We start from the raw sequence: 19435 nt of genomic DNA on the forward strand, positions 1-19435 counted from the left end.
GCCAGTGTTCCAAGGACTTGAATGGTCAGACAGCCATACTATTTGGGTATTATCTACTATGCATGCCTCTACCCCAATATGATGCAGGTGGATGTAATTTCACTTGTGATGCTCACTGCATTAAAAATGACTTTTAATAAAAATCAAACAATGTCACTATTGCTACCATCCACAGAATGTACTGTTGACAGGGTTTATAGGGACACTGGTCTAGACTGGTATTGTGAAAATGAAAATTCCTCAAACTGGAGACAATGAGATAGTAATGAAATAGATTTTCAGATCAGCTAAAAGGTTATGTTCTGCTCTACAGGATAAGATGTCTGAAATGGATTGTGGCATCAACTTCAACCATGATTTTCTAATCTCTTGATATTTTGGTGAATACAGCCATATTCCACGGGCTAACTGGTTAGGGGCGTCCTGTCGACCCCCAGCCACCAGCTCCCATCCACTACGCCTTATTTACATCACCAAATTCCCATTAAAAGATAGGTTCACATTTTTCAAGTCTGTTTTAACTCATCCATATGTATATTAAGAGTTGCTGGTTGCTGTAAAGTCCAATGTTACAGTCATTTTAGTGCACAATGTTCTCATTCTGACAGGGTTTCCTTGCCGAGTCAAAGCAGTTACCTTTTCCCCCGGTTCCAGAAATAAAACAATTTAAGAGTTATTTGTAAGTGGAATTTTCCTGTATAACTGGGTCAATCCTGTTCATAACCAGGCAATTTTTCTGTTGCCATTTTTCTGTCTCTGAAACAATCCTGATCCCGCCTAGAAAACTCAGGTTGGCTTAATTTTTTTAAGCACCTCTACAGGCATGGCTCTACCGATGTCAATGTCGGCCATTAGAGGGATTGTAAAAAATTTCCTAGCCCCAGAGGATTAATCTGGAGATCCCCTGACTTTACCCTTTAGCACAATTAAACAACAATATGCATTGTGGGAGACAGTAGGCAAGGTAGTAGGGACGTAACAATTACCGGTGTAACGGTAAACCACGGTAGAAATGTTGATAGTAACAATTACCCTTTTCATTTAAATTATCCTTATTATTGCGGTGGAACGATTAATTGCATTTGCAATATTTCACAATATGTTAAAACTAATCGCAAAGGCTGCAATTTGGTAACTTGCGAGATAAATCAGTCTGCACTCCACAGAGAAAGCATCAACTTGGCACGCTAATGCTACACCGTACCCTGAGTAGAGTTCTGTCATTGAAACAACTCTGAGTTGTAGTTTAGACCTTTTACAGCCATTTTAATAAAATGAAGGGTTTTATTCGGCTTGAGTCCATACACACAGTTAAGGGATACAGGAACAGAGAACTGAAGGCTCTGTTAGCGACAATTAGCTCTGATTAGCGGTTAGCTCCGGTTAGCTAGCGCCATATCTTATAAAGATATGGTATCTTATAACGATATTTATCTTATAAAGATATAGCTCCATATCTTAAAAATATATGGTATCTTATAAAGATATCTTACAAAGATATTTTTCTTATAAAGATATTGTATCTTATAACGATATCTTGCAAAGATATTTATCTAATAAAAGGAGACTGCCACAGAGAGGGGTAATAGCCAGTGTTGGGAGCAAAGTAACGCAATTACAGTAGTGTATTCCTTTTTGCTGTAATACAGTAATATAACGCATTACTAATTACGATTTGGTAACATTGTAATCGTTACAATCTCAGTAACGTGAGTTACAACGCATTTTAATCCAACATTTAGTGGTGATTTGTTTTTTTAAGAATTCACCAACACCGTGAAACATTTCTTCACAGGAAAAAAAAAGCCTTGAATACCATTTCCTGCTGCTGTATTTGATCGTTAAGGTGACTGCAGAGACATACATTTGCGAGATCGATATTATTTTCTGGAGTTATTACGCTGCGAAGCGAGCCCCCCATCTTTGTTCCCGTGGTCGGGCCCAGAACCAGACAGTGATGGACAACATCTGTATTGGTATATCAGTGCGGACAGCAGCGTGTCCGAGCTGCTGGCAGATAGAAACATATCGGGAATTAATGTTTAGACTTGCTACATGTAAATATCATTACATTTTATCAGCCGTGGAGAGCAACTCGTAAAGTAAATTGGAATGGAAAGACTTGTCTTTTACTGTGACCATTTACTGTTCAATATGTTGCAGTTTTACAAACAACAACGTGAACAACTTAAGCTTGAAGGACATGTTTTTGCATCTAGCATCTCACGTTCATCTCAGTAAGCTAGGAAGAGTACACAACAGACAAATTCTGTGTAGGCTACTTCAAAATAAAAGCACTTCCTGTGACGGTTCGCAGTAAAACTAATTAACAAATAGTTATCTACCTGTTCACATATCAGCTATAAATCAAGTACTGTAAATAATGTAGATAGTGAGTTTTTAAATCACACTATATTTGAACATTTTCACAACATGAATTCCTTGTTCTAGCGCTTTAAAAACAAACATTTTGCCATACTTCAATACAACTGAAGGTACTTTGAATTGATTATTCTCATTTTCTACTACTTTCCTAATGTGCATTTTACTTATCTATTTTATAGCTTTACTTTGCATATTCATATACATTTTACAAAATAATATGAATAATCTATGATGTATAGAAAGTGAGTTTTTCTAATATATTAAACACTGTTACACTTTTTGAAACTATTTTAGCTTGTGTAGGCCTATCAGTGCTTTCTGAACATATTGAACACACTTTTAAAAATGCCGCAATAATACCAAAAACATGATCATTTTGGTCACTATAACCGGGAGGTTACATTTTCATATCGTTACATCTCTACAAGGTAGACTGGTCCGATGCATACCATACCATTTATTCCAAATTAGTCCAACATCCGGGTATTTTAGGCATTTTTGTTGCATATTGCATTTGACATACTACATTTTGGCAAAAACACTACTTACTGCTTGTAGTATGCAGCTTTGAAAACGGCCTCAGTCTTGTTTAATTAGCACAACACCAGAGCCGTTTGGCAGTGATTTAGAGGCCTGGACCCTCAACGAGACAGCACGTAATAATAATGCAGGACCTGCCTTAGTTGATATTGTACTGGTGTAAATTTCCTTACAAAGGAGAAATTAATCAAACTACTAAACAGCACTGACATGCAGAGAACCTCCCCCGAGGGCCTGGACAGTCCAAGTGTTTAGTAATGAGCTTATCTAATGTTGAGTGAATGAATGTAAAACCAGTACAGTACTTCCAGCTGTCAGAAGGAGTCAAAAGAATGTCGTAGAGGAGTACTACAGTCTCACATAAGGGAAAATACTTAAGACAGCGTCCTGAAAACTTGAATAAGTGTTCTTGGTTGCGTCCCACATCTGCATTTTACAAGTATTAAAATTATGAATTTTAGGAAGGTGGGGTGGGTAGGGTGTGTGGCACTACAACAGCGTGTAACTACTTGGTCAGCTGTCAAAGTTCCAGTTAGGATTGGCATCTAATTAAAAGCCACTTTTCACTTTGGCTTAACCTCTGACTGTTTGAATCCAGCCAGCAATCAGGCGACATCACAGCGCTGAGACCCCGGAGGTTATCTGCTGAGATCAAAGTGAGCTGAATGCCGAGCAAGGACAAGCCCTGACGAGACCATTTGCTTCTGTGACCTCCGGCTCACCGCGGTAGCTCCATAATTCATTTGGGAGCAGGGTGGGTGTTTGGCAGCTTGCATCCTTCACCTCTTTCCCTGGCTGCTGCACCTCTCTTTAATTACCTTAACGCTGTGTTTATTCCATTATTTGTTGATGCCGTTACTGTAACAACACATTAAGCTGTGTCAAACTCTTGTTTGCTTCCCAGTGCCAGAAAGCATAATATTCCAAGATTCCTGGTTGGAAGCAAACTTTGCTCTGAGATTTTGAGCTGGTTCCGAGTATTAAACGTTCCTAGGAGGATAGAGAGATAAATATTTTTGCAACACACCCATGCATGCACTATAGTTTAACAGCAGGGTCAGCTATGCACAGAGGTGTCAAGTAACAAAGTGCAAATACTGCATTACCTTACATAAGTAGAAATCCGGATAGAGTAAATTTGATTGTGGTTGGATGAGAAGTAAAAGGAGAAACCTGTACCATACCAACACCCTATTGGTTTCTACACGATCCCTCGCACCTGCACATGACTTTGACAGAAGTAGTAATTTTACCTCGCAAAACACAAGAGTTGTTGGTTGTTGTTATTGTTGACTACTCGTGAATCTGTACTTACCCTTTAAATCAGAAGAGTCACACAATAATAAACTAACTGATGAAGGCAGCGGTAGACCAACAACTCTTGTGTTATACGAGGAAATATTAGTTTTTGTCAAAGGAGCCTGGTTGCTTTAAAGAGCATAGCTCTCAGCTTCAGTTCCCCGTCAGAAAGGGCTGTAAGATAAAGTGGTGAAAATAATCTAAATATAGCATACATGTAAAGTTTTTTTTTTTGGTGGTTTTAATACAATTTGCACATTTGCTGGTGGTATATTGTTTAGCTTCTCTGTCTGCTTCTCCAAACTGGGAGCGTACAGACCGCCATTTACTGTAAGTAACACACAGACTCTGGATATGTAACCCATACAACCCCACTTCAAAAAATCAGAACTCTCCCTTTAACACACAGACTTGAGACTGATGTCAATCTTCTCTTCTAACTGTAGGAAAGAAAATAAATGTATTTTTGCAAAATTGTAAACTATTGTTTTGATGAACTTGTAACATTAACAACTGAAACACAACTGAAAGAAATATTTAAGTCAAAAGTACTTATTCACAACTTGGAAACCCAAAAGTCGTTCCTGTTAATGGCCTGTGTCTGATCTATATAATAGAGTAGCTGCAATTTAAGAAAACACATGCAAATGGACAAAACACAAGCAAATTAAGAAAAAAAAATTCATTAATTTGACAAAACGTCAAAATAGTCGAAGATCAGCTGTTCCACTTAGTGCTCGCCCCTAGAGAACTTCAGTTGTGTAATCTGGATGCAGCGTTTTTTGTTGCCTCTGCTTTTCTTTTTGCATCGCTTCTGTATTTGCGGCACGTTTGTTTATTTCGTTGTGTTGTGTGTATTTGCAGCGCGTTTGCTAAATGCTGTGCATACGTGTTGTCAAATTGATGAAGTTGTTTTCTTAAATTGCAGAGCGTTTTCCCCTGTCGGCCACCGTAATAAAGCCATTGCTTTCAACTAGGAAGAGGTACATTCACATGTCATTTTGTACGATTTGCCTTAGTTTCTTCAAATGATACAACTGGTGGATCCAAACTTACCCTTCAAACCACAAGAGTCACACAATAATAAACTAACTAACTGATGAAGGCAGTGGTAGACCAACAACTCCTGTGTTATGCGAGGATTCGTCAGCTCTGGTATTCTTATTATTCTGGTTATCTCTATCTCTCCTCATACACAAACACATGTGCACGCACAAGCCATAATCCAGACTCACAGTCACACAATGAACTTTTCACAAAAGCAGCAATGATGAAGCCAGCCTCCCAATGTTTACAGTTAATTAAATATAAGGCGAGAACAGTGACGAGTGATTTAACAGCCACTCTACAAAAGCACTGTTTTGCAACTTGATAAAATATTTCAAAGTGAGTTCTATGAACCATATACAGTAGTTCCCCTCCTTTCATTACCCCTTAAGCATTGGAAAATCAGGTTATTCCACACTGCTGACAGACAGCATCATATATGTTCTGTCTCATCTTGTTCCAGCTCCTCATCAAAGCTATATGTTGTTTCCACTGAGTGAAACCGTCAAACCCAAGACTCCATGTTTCTAGGGCTGCATCATTCCATCAAATATTTATATTCTAGATGTCTCGAGTGTCATTTTACACACATTTCCCCCCAATGCATCCTGACATGTGTGGTATCACTGGAAACTTGCCGTTTCCACTAGAAATAAAAAAGTAAAAGTGTGGATTTTAATAAAGTAACTCCTTTTGGACTATCATAACAAGTGAACATGAGCAGCAAACACATGCATGTTTAGGCTGAGAGGGCACCCATTCGATCACAGCCTCTGTCTCTCTCTCTGGCTGTAAAAGAGCGCAGGTGGTGGTCCTCTGCAGGCTATAAACCAGCAGACTGCCTACAGCCTAAACATTCCTATGTAACAACTCCGGAATACACAGGCTTCCCCCTCCACCTATTCCAGTCCACCTCTGTGTGTATCTGCTAGGAGAAACTACACTATGACCTCTCTGAATAGAGGTCTAGAGGTTCTTAAAAGACCTTGAAAAATGTCCTCCCTCGCAGCTCAACGCACAGGTCGACTCAGGTCATTTATAATCTTTCTTTTTCCTCAAAGACAATATATGTATCTGTATCATTTTATTTCCCAGATCATCCAGTTAAAAGGTATTTTATTTTCCATCCGCTGACATTATCTTTACAGTAATCAGCCGGCGATCTGCTCTCTTTGGAGATAAAGACACGCACACTTACAACACAAACTGGGAACAAACTAGACGACTTGTTGTTGTTGTTTGTTGTATCTGGGTTTTTGGAGGTGATATCTACGTAGGCAGGTTTTTGTGTTTGTACACCACAGGTGTGAATGTGCGCGTTTGTAAAATGGCAGCATTTCATGCGTTATTTCCCCGGCTTTAAAACTTGAAATCACAATGTAAATCACACTTTTCCCCCCCTTTCAGCATTAACTTACTTCTCCCGCGCTCCTTCATGAAACTAATCAGATCCTTGTAGTACTTGTCGTCGTCGTAGGGCTGGGCCTCCACCGTGATGTTCATCTCGCCCTTCAGGTTCAGGAAGATGCCCTCCGACAGAAAGTAGTGCGGCCGGTCATCCTGCCGCAGGTCGTGGAAGATCACCACGGCCCGGGACGTCCAGTTGAAGTGCGTGTGCAGCACGTTGGCAAAGTCCCCCAGCTTAGTGGTGGTGGGCCCGCTGCGCACAATGGTTCGGTACTCCTCCCGCTTGTCGAAGCCGTACGCGGGTCCTCCGGCGGTGATCAGCGGGAGTTTCCAGTGGGACGCAAAACGCCCCACGGAGGCGAGCGGGTACACGCACCCGGGTCCGAAGAAAGCGTCCGGGCGGATGTAAAGCTTGGCGTCCACGGCCACGACCTGCGCCCGGCTCTCCGCGCACGAGCCAGCGATTGGGTCTTCGGTGCTGTAGTTGAGAATGTTGATGTTGCGGCCGAGCAGCAGCCCGTGTTTGCTGTGGAGGTCCTCGTGCGCCATGAGGATGGCCGGGAGGACGCGCGGCAGAGCCCATGGGTACTTGTGGTGGTTGTCCGGGAGCATCACGGCCACGGTGATGTTACCTGTGCAGCCGGGGATTAGGCAGCAGGACAGCGCGGTGAGCACAAAGTACCCCAGCGAGCCTCTGCATCCCATGTCGCCTCCCAGCCGCTCGGAAGTCCCAGAGAGGAAAGTAGGGCCACGGAGAGCGCACCGTTTGGAGAAGAGACACGGCCAGCTGTGGCACCGTGACACCACACCATAAGTATCCGTCTCCCCCAGCCGCGCTCTTCTTCTCTCTTTATTAGACGTCAAACAAAGTCGGTAAAGGTCTCATCCTGTATCATCCAGCCCGGCGGTGCCATGCGTCTCCGCTGCGTAAATCCACGGTAAATGAAGTTCGTGTACTTCCCAAAGCGACTTCTCCAGCGCAGCGTGCTTTCCACAAGGATGGTCTCTCGGAGAGTGATAACATCCATCCAGATGACTGCAACTTAAACCAGAGCAGATTTCTGCTCGGCACCCACACGTCACACACTGCAAGAAAAGTCCACATCCATTAATCAGCTGACCATTGGGTTGACAATGAGGATTCTTCAGGTAAATATGTTACCTAATGGCTAAAAAGTGAATTGAGATGATTTGGTGTATATCATGTGTGTTTATGTTATTATCAAATGAGAGATCTGGTTTATCACCCTTACATAATAAGGCAGATCCTAACTGACATATCTGTTTCTAAAAACAAACTCGCCCACAATAACTAATTTGGAAATAGAGGAGCACGTGTATACATGGAGCCAAGATGTTAATGAAAAAAGTTAGTTTAATCAAAGTGCGCGGACTAAGTTAGACGTTAAAATAATTCAATCGGCCTATTTTTTACAGTGTATTTAAACTCTTAAAACGGGCGTGAGTCGCCCCCTGTCTTTCATTTCACAGAGTACAGTATAGGGGCCTGTCTCCATTACTGCTGAGCAATTTAATGGATTTTTTAGCAAGTGTGACCAGGTTGGATTTGATACAGATAGTTAGGTGTATCAGCTGCTATAAGCTGGTGTCTGTCTGTTGATGGCGATAGGGATAGTTATTTTGACATTTGTCTGTATCTTGGAGCTCTTTAAAGCCAGCGCGTTCAACATGTGATACAAACAGTAGGCTAATGTTCTTATTTATCTATTTGAATAAAACCTCAAGAGTCGAAGTTGTGTTAGCTTCAGCTAGCTGTTTTTAATTGTCGTTCCTCTCTTCTGTTCAACACATACAGTGTTAACGGTCTATGGTTCAATATATACTGTATATCTGGTGTTAAATGGTGTAGGGGATATCTCTGCAACCCAAACAGAACACAGTGAGTGGAAAAAATGTAAAGGGAAAAAAATTAAGTGCAACAAAAATTTAGCTTTGGGTAGGTTGTAACATTTTCTAACCCAGACTTGTAACAAGAGTCTTAGTTGAACTAACCCAGACTAGACTACTGTCGCCATGTGCTATCTTAATTTACAGCTAACAGCTAAAACAACCTGCATGAAAGATATCTAAATAGACCACAATAACATGAAATAGGTTTGTTGAGTTAATCTACAAAGCTGGTAATGCTATCACAACAATAAATGAGATTTTAAAAAATACTTTACCTAAACATTGTTTTTTTCTTTCGAAAATGTGCAGTGTCGGTGCTGCTACTTCACACGTGCTCCAAGGACTAAACGGAGGAAGTTAACTTTAGCTAGAGTAAACCAGGTGATAGAAACTTGTTCCTGAATGGAGAAATTGGACTTATCACAACAAGTGACCCGTGTTACAATCATAGACTGTAAAAAAAGATTCAGTCTATGATTAACTATCCCACTATACCCAGATATGGCAAAAGTACTTACAATAAACCCACTATTAATTACATTATCTTAATGAGAAAGGACGTTCAACAATCGCCATTATACCAAATAACAGCCAGGTGCAACCTAGCTAACAGGTGAAGAACACTTTCTTTTTCTTTTCTCTCACTTTTTTCTCAGTGTGGCGTGCGCGCCCGCTCGCGGTGTGAAGCGCGTGTCCGCGCTATTCTCCGACATGCACTCACAATCCTACTTGATAGACGACCTTTTATACAAAACTAAAGTAATGAGCCAACTTTTTAAAATGTAAGGAGTAGAAAGTACTGATATTCTTGTTAAAATGTAAGGAGTAAAAGTAAAACCCTGTAAGCAGTGTGGAACCATTGGCGAACATGTGTGGATGTTAGACACTGAACATTGTGGAAGGCTCTGTATTTTGTATTTTTGTGTTTGTGTATGTTCTTATTGTGAAATGGATTCCCCTGGGTCTGAAATAAAGTTTACATTATTATATTATCCCCCGTCTCCCCTACATTGATTAATTCATTTGATTAAATCACATAACAGCAAATTAATCAAAGTGGCTGAACTGCTCCCCCTGCTGGCCGCGCCTTGGACTACGGTTAAGCGGGAAAGTTAAAGTCTCCCACCCAAAAAGGTGCTTGGCTTCTTCTTAGTTTACTTTTACTTTTAATACTTAAGTACATTTTCCTGATGATACTTACATACTTTTACTTAAGTAATGTTTTCCAATGCTGGACTTCAACTTGTAAAAGATTATTTTTTCAGGATGGTCTCATTAGCAGACATTTTGACTGGTCAAAGCAGGAAAATCACAGGTGTTACTAATAGCACTAACGAGGGAATTTAGCAGTCATTAACTGTATTATTCACACCTGTGCCTTTCCAACTGTGACATCAGAATGTCTTCCTTGAAAAAGCTAATGTATGTACAGTATGTTCTATTTCTAGAATAATCCAGGTCACTGAAATGTGATTTGTCTAGAGATGTTCTGATACGCATATCAGGATTAGGAAAAGCCTCTGATACTGCCTAAAATGCTTGTATCGGTGTCGAAAAATACTGGAGTTTATGCTTCAATCCAACATTATGTAATTAAGCCATGAAGAAAATCTTTTTTGTTGTTGTTTTTTAAGGTTATTTTTTTGTGTGTTTTCCATTTATTTGATAGTGACAGTGGATAGAAGCAAACCCAAAGGGCAGCAGGTCAGGTCTGAACCCGGGTCGCTGCAGGAGTCAGCCTACATGGGGCGTTTACTCCTACTGGGTGAGCTAGAGGCCACACCAAGAATTTTTTTTGCGTTTGCTCATGTTCGACAAAAAGCTTAAGCTGAGCCAGGCCAACAACAAAGATAGAAATCATACAACATCTATACAGGGAGAGTAGTATCCAGCTCTTATAATATATAACTAAATATATGACACACTGTTATCGGATCATTACTGGGTATTGGCCAGTACAAAGTTCAGGTATCAGAATTGGTATCGGGCCGCGACAAAATGCTATCTGACCATCTCTAGGGTTGTCCCAAACACACACTAGATCACACCACTCTGTGCACATGCATGTGTTCATAGGTCAGAGGCTCAGTGCCAGGAATCTAACCCTCATGTCTTCCTGCAGCCCTTTTACAGTTTGAACTTGCCACTGAAACACTGCACTCATTCTTGTTGGCAAAAGATCTGAAAGGATGTTTGTGAAGAGATGTGACAGGACATACACATACAGCACCCTGCAGTATTGGGTGCCGTGGAGTGTGTTGAAAAAGCAGTGTGTTTTCCTGGATGCTGCTGTGTGTAGGTTTTATTTTTCTGTCCGGCTGTAAATTGCGGCCACCCACACAGCAGCACCTTGAATCACACATTAAAGATTCATCGTATTAGAGCTTTTCTTGAATGCTTCTGTCAGCTGTCAGGGGGCTTTACACTGCAAAAGCATCCCACCAATGAATAGAATATCCCACCAATACCCCATACAAATAGAAAAATACTAAGTAATAATTCAGACATGTAATTACACTTATTGCTGTCAAAATAAATGTATTATGTATTCATCATTTAAGGTCTTGAGTTTCAGCACTGCACTAATTAAAATGTTTAATGCAATTAAAAAAGTAAATTGTAATTACTTTATTACACTAAAATGTGATTACCAGCTACAATTTTATTAAATGCATCTACAACATACATTTAGCTTACTGCAACTTCAATAATTAAATGCATCTGATTGTTATTTTGAAGCAATAAGTTATAATTAAGTGTATTAAAGTAGACTTTTGTATGAATAGTAGACGTTTTACTATTCATACTTAACCTACACACACACAATCTGGGTTGTTTGCATTTCTTTAAACCAATCACAATGGTCTTGGGCTCTTTGAGTAGTTGTTAAGACTAGAAAAGCGCTATATAAGAAGAGTCAATTTATATACACACACCTGATTGAATGATTTTATTCCCTGTGGTCAATAAGAGCTTGTTAGTAGATGGTGGTGCTTAAGTTGAGTCAGCAGTCACACATATACATATAGATCAGACAATTCTGTTCCCACAACTCATACAAATACACTTTCCATAATCACATGAATCATAAAGAGATGACAGATTTAATGCTGATCCTAAAGACACATTTCCCGCTAGAAAACACCAACAAGATTGTCAGTTTTTACATTCTCAGTGTTTAGCTCTGTGTTAGCCCTTAAAAAGATTAAACTGAAATAGAACTCGGATAAAAAAATCTTTTATCACTTCTGCAAAATCAACCTGATACACAGATAAACATACATACTGATATTTGAATGGTTAACAAAACTGCACAGAAAAAGTGAAAGAAAGGCCTTTTTAGACATTTGAATTCCTTAGAGCTCTTTGTTAATCGGAGTATAGAGCAGGTGTGTTCTGTCTGGAGGTCCGCCCATCCTTTTTCTAGTCTTTACTCCTTCAGCCAGCTGAGCAGCTGAGGTGTGTAGTAGGTGATGATGATGTCAGCACCTACGTCACAGAGCATGGAAACACTATATAGCATCAAGTCAGATTACATCAACAGCTGAGCTGAACAGATAACTGATTTATAGTCATAAAAAAAGGAAGTTTTTCCTCGCCACTGTCGCACTGTTGCTTGCTCTGGAGGAAACTACTGGAACTGTTGGGTCCTTGTGGATTCTGGAGTGTGGTCTAGACCTGCTCTATCTGTAAAGTGTCTTGAGATAACTCTTGTTGTGATTTGATACTATAAATAAAATTGAATTGAATTGAAAAAACCCATAGCACCATATTTGGGACAACAGTTTTTATTGTACTACATATAGTCATGTACTTAAAGGTGCTTTAGGTAGGATTGAAGATCCAGGATTAGCTAAAAAATTTGAACATCAACAACTTCTCAGTCCCTCCGCCCCTTTCTGCTATAGCCCAAACAGTCCCCTAAGCCCCTCCCCCCACAAGGGAGAATGAACAGTGATTGACGTGACGTTAGAGACCCCCCCCGGTGCCCTGATTGGTGCATCTAAACAGGGCGCTAGGTGGAGCCAGAGGAGCCGGATGCTTTTTTTGTTTTAATTACCTGCTTCATGTAGTTCTACTGTAACATAGGGTCAGTTTCAGCAGATATGACAGAAAGTTACTTTTATGAGTCTTACCTTCTGCACATTTAAGACACACATGGACATTTACTTTAAATGTGCTCCAAGTCAAAATGAGTAATTTAATATTTTTGAAATAATGAACAAATACTGAAGGTGTGTGTCTGCAGGGACATGCTCATTAACACAAACAAGTTCCAAACTCAGTAGTGAACAGCACGGTAACGTGCTGCAGATCCGTGTTTTTAGCCGAGCTAGACCAGAGAATATTTGGGTAAATGGTGCTTCTGTCTTACCCTCATTGTTCTCCGTGAAGCTTGCTTGTGGCGCAATGAAGCTGCGGTTTTATGTGGAGTTGATTGTTTTGAAAGAAGGAAATAATGAGTGTAACAGGCAAACTAGTTTTAAAAGTGTGTTTTCTTTGAAGCGCTGTGTAGTGGATAGAGACTTTTAAAGTAGTAACAGTACGTCTACACTGATGGCTTCAGTTTGGTTGAAACGCAGTACTTGTTGATTGGTGTAAGAGATTCTAACGGCAGAATCAAGTCACGCAGGGATTGGCCCAAGTATGGAGGGATGAAAAAAGGCAAGGTTTTAACCTCCCTTTTTTCACTCTTCACATACGGTAACTACTTCTGTCTCGTTTTGTGTATAAGAACAAAGGTCTTCAAAGAGTGGTTGTCCATTATCCTGTCTCTATGACAACAGGCATTTGACACCATCACAACTAGAAACTCTTTTTCCCTTTAATACATAGTCAGATGACACGTTGTATAACCTAGTTCAATTCAAATATCCTAAGAGTACCCAGGGGGCAAAATGTCCTTTTTGTCCACCAGTCAAATGGCTAGTGAATGTTACCATTGTTTTTTTTGCCGGGTTAGTGAATTAAATCTACAAGCCACATGCATTTGTTACCAGCATTTGGCTGGTGGATGGTGCTCATTTTGCATCCTGCTGAGACCTTAAGCTGACTTCATCTAAAACAGCCCTTACATGTGAAAATAAAACAGGCGTTTTAGGGTTTCAGAGCCAAAGATAGGTTTTGAAAATTCGCCCCTTTAGTGAGGACAGGGCCTTTGTTCAGGGGATCCAAGCTTTAAGCTCCCCCCTTTCCTCCCCCCTCTCTCCTCTCACCTGCCCTGCGGAAGGCGGTCATGGCCTCCATCACAGCGGCCCGCAGGTCAAACGCTCCGGCCTGGGCGCCATGCCACATCATGGCAAACTCCCCCGACACGTTGTACACCGCCAGGGGGTGGGTGGGGAACTGAAGAGAGACACGGGAGGAAAATTAAAGATTAATCACATTGTGGACACTTCCTACAAAAAGGCACAAGGCACAATTCTTTTTATTTTTAGCTTCCTTGGCTTAACTATCTTTAAAGACGACCATGGTGACCGACACACTGGAGTGTTTAGAAAACCTACTGACAGGAACACCATTCTGCATGCTAAAAGCTTCCACCCTATGTGGCTTAAGGAAAATGTTCCAGAGATCAAGGAGAATTTGAAAGAGAATTAATTTGAGTGTAAAGCACAAGAGGCGATGTCACGTTTTAAGGAACGGGGTTACAAAAGCACAACCCTCCAGAAATCGTACACCAGGGTAAAATTCGTAAACAGGACAGGACATTTTTGTCACTATGATTAAGAGAATAATAAGAAAAAATTAGGGTATTATTGAAAGTGATGATGTGCTTGGCCAGTTGTTTCCTGAGCCACCTTCAGTCACTTTTAGGAGATGTCCTACTATTTGAGACAAACTGGTCCAGAGCCATTTGAAACCATAAGGTCAGCAAATGTGGTTGTTGTTGTTGTTGTTGTTGTTATTGCCACTCTTCATTCTAACCCCAACCGGCCCGTCAGACACCGCCTACCAAGAGCCTGGGTCTGACCGAGGTTTCTGCCTAAAAGGAAGTTTTTCCTCGCCACTGTCGCACTGTTGCTTGGTCTGGAGGAGACTACTAGAACTGTTGGGTGCTTGTAAATTCGGGAGTGTGGTCTAGACCTACTCTATCTGTAAAGTGTCTCAAGATAACTCTTGTTATGAATTGATACTATAAATAAAATTGAAATTGAAATTGGTTAGGACCTAAGCCCAAAGGCTCTTACAAATGTCAACACTGCCATTGTTTTACAAATGTATTACAAAGCAAAACCTTTGGTGATGTTATATCTCAAAAACAATTTACAATTAATCATTCCATAAACTGTAAAACTATATTTGTTATATATAGACTGGAATCCCCTGACTACAAAGTGTTTTATATAGGAAGAACAAAGAGATGTTTGCAGGACAGATTGGCCGAACAGAAATATGCAATCATAATAGTGACCTATCTACCGTACGTGTAGGACTGATCATATACCACTAAGAAAAGGAGACAGGCAAAAACAACTAAACCAAAGAGAAAGTTTCTGGATTGGCCACTAGATACCCAGGCTTTGACTTTAGTGTCTTCCTGTAAACCATTTTTTTTTTTTTCAATGTGTTGTAGTGAGGCATGCATTATATAGATTTTTTTGTGTGTGGTCACAAATATTCTGTTCTATTAAGTGTTGAGTAGGACATCTACTGGTCTTTGTATACTGCTGCAATCTTAAACCAGCCTCTGCCAAATGGTGGCTTCTGATTGGTGGTTTGGAAGCTTATCAGAAAGTCTTTTCTTGTTAGAAAAGTCCCTGACGAAGGCTTGTGTGCCAAAACACTTCGGAGTTGTTTATAAAGGTTTAGGATGACTGAGCCATAACAATAACGGCTTTTGGATTTATTTTCAGTGAGAGTGCCTTGGATCTTTCCTAAGTTTTGATATTTTTATTTTGTTTTTAAGACAATCATTCTGACATTAGGCAAATTTGCTTCTGGGATTTTCTCATATAAAGCTAAGCAAAAGTTTCGGAAAGACTCTACCTTTACACACTCATGCATTTTCATCTCTCTCTGCCTTTCTCTCTCCAAACTGCAAATAGTTACTTTCCCCACAAGCACATTAAACAAGAAAAAACAATAAGCCCTCTCATCCACTTACGCTGCTACGTACCTGCACTTAACGTAATAATGTGCATATTATCGTTGATGTACTTAGAATGACAATAAAGTCAATTCTGATTCTTCTACTCAGTGGGCGTTCACTCTATGTAGTCCAACCAGATCTTGCCTTGATCTCTCTTAGCCAATCATATCCTTGCTGTCAAACTTTAAAATCCACACACAGTTGCTCAGCTTATCTATCATCTGATCTAACCAGGAGGACACAGAGGATTAAAAAAACATGATGGACTCTTCAGAAGAGATCTTCACTCAAGCTTCTACGTCACCTAAGTCACCTGACGTCACAATCTCCTGAACATAGCCGTACTGAGAAATCCTGAGAAAGCTGTGTGGAGCTGATAGTAACTCATTTGGCAATGGCTTGAATGTAACAGACGTTCGGTAATATATAAAAGTTATGTACTAAAGCTTTAACGGAGTTAGGTACAGACCTTGTCTTTGACTTCTCTCACGATGTCCAGATACGGCAGACCCGGCTTCACCATCAGCATATCTGCTCCTTCTCTCACGTCTCGCTCCTGCAGCACACAACGGCCATAAGGTCTCCTACAACCGCTTCAACACAACACCTGGAACCCGGATGTACACACGCACGTTGACTTACCACAGCTCGGATGGCGAGTCCTCTGGCTCCAGGAGGCAGCTGGTAGCAGCGCCTGTCCCCGAACGCAGGTTTGGACTGGGCAGCATCTCTGTGTACAAACACAGCAGGTCTGTTCTCACTCCAAAGTGCTACTTCACTGATCTGTATACACCTGATGCTGAAGCGCTTACTTACTAGACCCCGACCGATAGATCAGCGGGCCCATATTTGTTTTTTTGTTTTTTTCTAATATTCTCTAATCAGAATCATCCATAATGACAAATAAATGATTGTGATAAATAAATATCTAAGCATAGTTTGTCCACCAGAGGACACTCTACAATGTCCCTGTTGGCAACACTGATTTTTTTGTTATTGTGTTTATGTTCAAAGGACTTTAAGTTTCATATCTTAAGTTTGTATTTTTATACATTTTATTTGTCAGACCTTTAATATATTTTGATGTTGCTCTGTTCTGTTGTTACAATAAAAGTTTAGTGAGAACTCATAAATAACTACAAATAACTAATGTTAGGGAAATCTGTTTTGTAACGCATTTCTGGATTTTTGTTAAAAATATACACTGTATATCAGCCGATATATCGGCATATCGTATTTTTAAATAACCAAATATTCGTATCGGTCTTAAAAATCATCTATAGGTCGGGCTCTATTACTTACCTGAAAGGACCATAATAACAAGAGGCAAACTTTGCACTGTAGCTCAGCACTGAAGCCTGGAGAAGGAGAGTAAAGAGACAAATGTTTCTAAGTTTTAAAAACATTGTTTTACATTTACACCCTTCTTTGCATTATACTATTTCTTTCTTACATTCAACAAATCCCATGTAAAACCAACCAAAACCAACACTGAATGTATCCTACTATACGTATTGTGTTGTGTGTGTGTGTGTGTGTGTGTGTGTGTGTGTGTGTGTGTGTTGTGTGGTGGTGTGTGTGTGTGTGTGTGTGCGTGCGGGATAGCAGAGATAAAGGAAGGGGAGATACATTCGGGGCGTCCTCATTCCCACATACACTGTTGTACCAAATGTGGACTAATCCGCAGCTGAAAATAGTCCCTAACAAATGCCCCCTTTACTCCTGTTTGAGTAACATTTGGTAAAAACTACAGAGCCCTGCTGTTTTAGGACACACCAAAGAACTTTTAGTGTCCGTTTGACAAGCTGTTTTTTTTTTTTTGTAAAGAGTCATATGTTCACTGGGAAACAATGAGCTGCAACAGTTGGGAAGTTTTGAAAGACACATTGTTGGTTTTGGTCTTTTGTATGGGATTTATTGACTATAAGAAGAAGAAAAAACTCTACGTTGATCTCTTTCTTTGATATGTTCTTGATATTATAGTTTGTACATGGGATTTCCAAATCCTTTACCTTGTTTCCCAAACCATTAGATATCAGGGCATGTTTGATGGCTCGAACTCTTCCATCCATCATATCAGAGGGAGCGATGATGTGACAGCCTGCAGAGCAACACACGACAACATGATTAGGGACGCACCAATATACTGTCATTATTGGATGGCATCATGGCATGATCAGTTTAGAACTTAAATTATCCAAATTTTAAATGTGGGGTATAAATGTACAAGAATCAGTTTGTCTTTTTTATTGTATGTAACTACCCCTTATTGTTAAAGCCCCAACAATCCTAGAATACAAACAACATGGTTGTTGTGGCTCTGAAATGTTCTCCTTCTTAGAAGCCACTTAATTAGAAAAAGACTGTCTAAAACAACATAGACCTGTCAGCTTCTCTATCATCTGATCTTGCTGAATGAAAACATGGGATTATTAAGGCTAAATGAATACATAAATGAAAATGATGCAACTTCCATAGATCATTCCGATTAAATGGAGAGGCTCACTGAGGAGAAGGAAGAGTCATGCTCATTTCCTATTGGTTGTGAGAGACCCTTTGAGAAACAGGCTTTACCAGCTCGGGCGTAGGCAAGCGCCACTTCTGCTAAGCGCAAACAGCTGGCGTCATTGTTCAGAGTACCGTCATCGTTCAGGATCCCTGCAGGAGACAGAACAGAAAAATAACACTAGTAATTAGCACATTATTTCTGTCCTTTGGCTGCTCTTTAAATAAAATCTTTGACACTGGCTGCTAGAGCTGCAACACCTCCAAATTTTGCAGTACAACTAACTGCCTCAGAAATAATTGTGATTAACAATCGAATTGTTTCTTTCAGTCAAATTTAAAAACATTAATTCATGCATTAATTTTTGAAACAAATAAAAGGCTTTGAACTAATTACAGGATACATCTTTTGGTTCTATTGCTGTTACGTGACCCAGATTGTGTAGTAACACAGGTACACAGCTTATAAAGAAAAATATGTTTTACTAACTTTTTGTTGCTATGAACGTGTTTAGTGTCAGTAACTAACAATTGAAATGTAGAGCCCGACTAATGATCACTTATATAATTACAATTGGATCTTAACTTACCAGTAGTACGCTGTAAGACCTTAGCTTATGTTAGTAATAAATTGCGGTTAAACGATAACACCGCGATAATAAGAAAAGAAAAAAAAAAGACAATTGTGTAATAATTGTTACAGGGCTACTGACCGCAGTGTCCGTGTGATGTGTAGGGACACAAGCAGACGTCACATGCCACCAGCAGCTCAGGGAACAAGGATCTGATCTTCTTCACGGCCAGGACAGCCGGCGTGTCGTCTGTGTCGGCTCCTGAACCCCGGTCATCCTAACATGAGGACCCCAGATCACGAGTGTGTTAAGTAGTGTTTTGTGTTAGTGTAAAGAAGAAAGATATGCTTCCACTCAGAACATCTCACTCCAAAATTATGGCTTAATCCGCTGCTTGTTCAGCCTAACGTGGAAGTCCAGAACCCAATCCAAAAGGATCTGGCATCGAGTAATGAAAGTCGGCCATGTTGAGGGGCGGCACCAAGCGTACATTTGAAAATCTCACTGCACGTAATTGGATAACACTACGACCAATCACAACACAAGGGGTGATGTATCCAGAGCCCCATACACTTAACCACTTAATCATCTGGTTAGCTAACCTCTGGCCCCGCCTAGATCAGATACACCGATGTGATTGGTGCAGCTCTCTTCTAGCCCCACCTATATCAGATAC

General features: G+C 40.3%; 2 protein-coding genes across 2 annotated transcripts in view; both read right to left on the bottom strand.

Moving 5' to 3' along the window:
* npr2 (natriuretic peptide receptor 2) overlaps positions 1 to 7780 on the bottom strand; it is a 102899-nt gene extending 95119 nt beyond the window's left edge. Inside the window, exon 1 of the mRNA XM_032539804.1 lies at positions 6690 to 7780. Within this exon, the coding sequence (XP_032395695.1) occupies positions 6690 to 7383 (694 nt within the window). The 5' untranslated portion in view covers positions 7384 to 7780. The remainder of the gene's footprint in view (positions 1 to 6689) is intronic.
* Positions 7781 to 11528: 3748 nt separating this feature from the next.
* Positions 11529 to 19435, bottom strand: part of alad (aminolevulinate dehydratase) — a 12912-nt gene continuing 5005 nt past the window's right edge. The window contains exons 5-12 of the mRNA XM_032539815.1: positions 18901 to 19036; positions 18257 to 18340; positions 17695 to 17783; positions 16985 to 17040; positions 16325 to 16412; positions 16152 to 16238; positions 13806 to 13935; positions 11529 to 12078 (exon numbers count right to left, since the gene is read on the bottom strand). Coding sequence (XP_032395706.1) covers positions 12020 to 12078; positions 13806 to 13935; positions 16152 to 16238; positions 16325 to 16412; positions 16985 to 17040; positions 17695 to 17783; positions 18257 to 18340; positions 18901 to 19036 — 729 coding nt within the window. The 3' untranslated portion in view covers positions 11529 to 12019. The remainder of the gene's footprint in view (positions 12079 to 13805; positions 13936 to 16151; positions 16239 to 16324; positions 16413 to 16984; positions 17041 to 17694; positions 17784 to 18256; positions 18341 to 18900; positions 19037 to 19435) is intronic.

The sequence above is a fragment of the Etheostoma spectabile genome, chromosome 16 (genome assembly GCF_008692095.1).
Source record: "Etheostoma spectabile isolate EspeVRDwgs_2016 chromosome 16, UIUC_Espe_1.0, whole genome shotgun sequence".
NCBI classification, from domain to species: domain Eukaryota; kingdom Metazoa; phylum Chordata; class Actinopteri; order Perciformes; family Percidae; genus Etheostoma; species Etheostoma spectabile.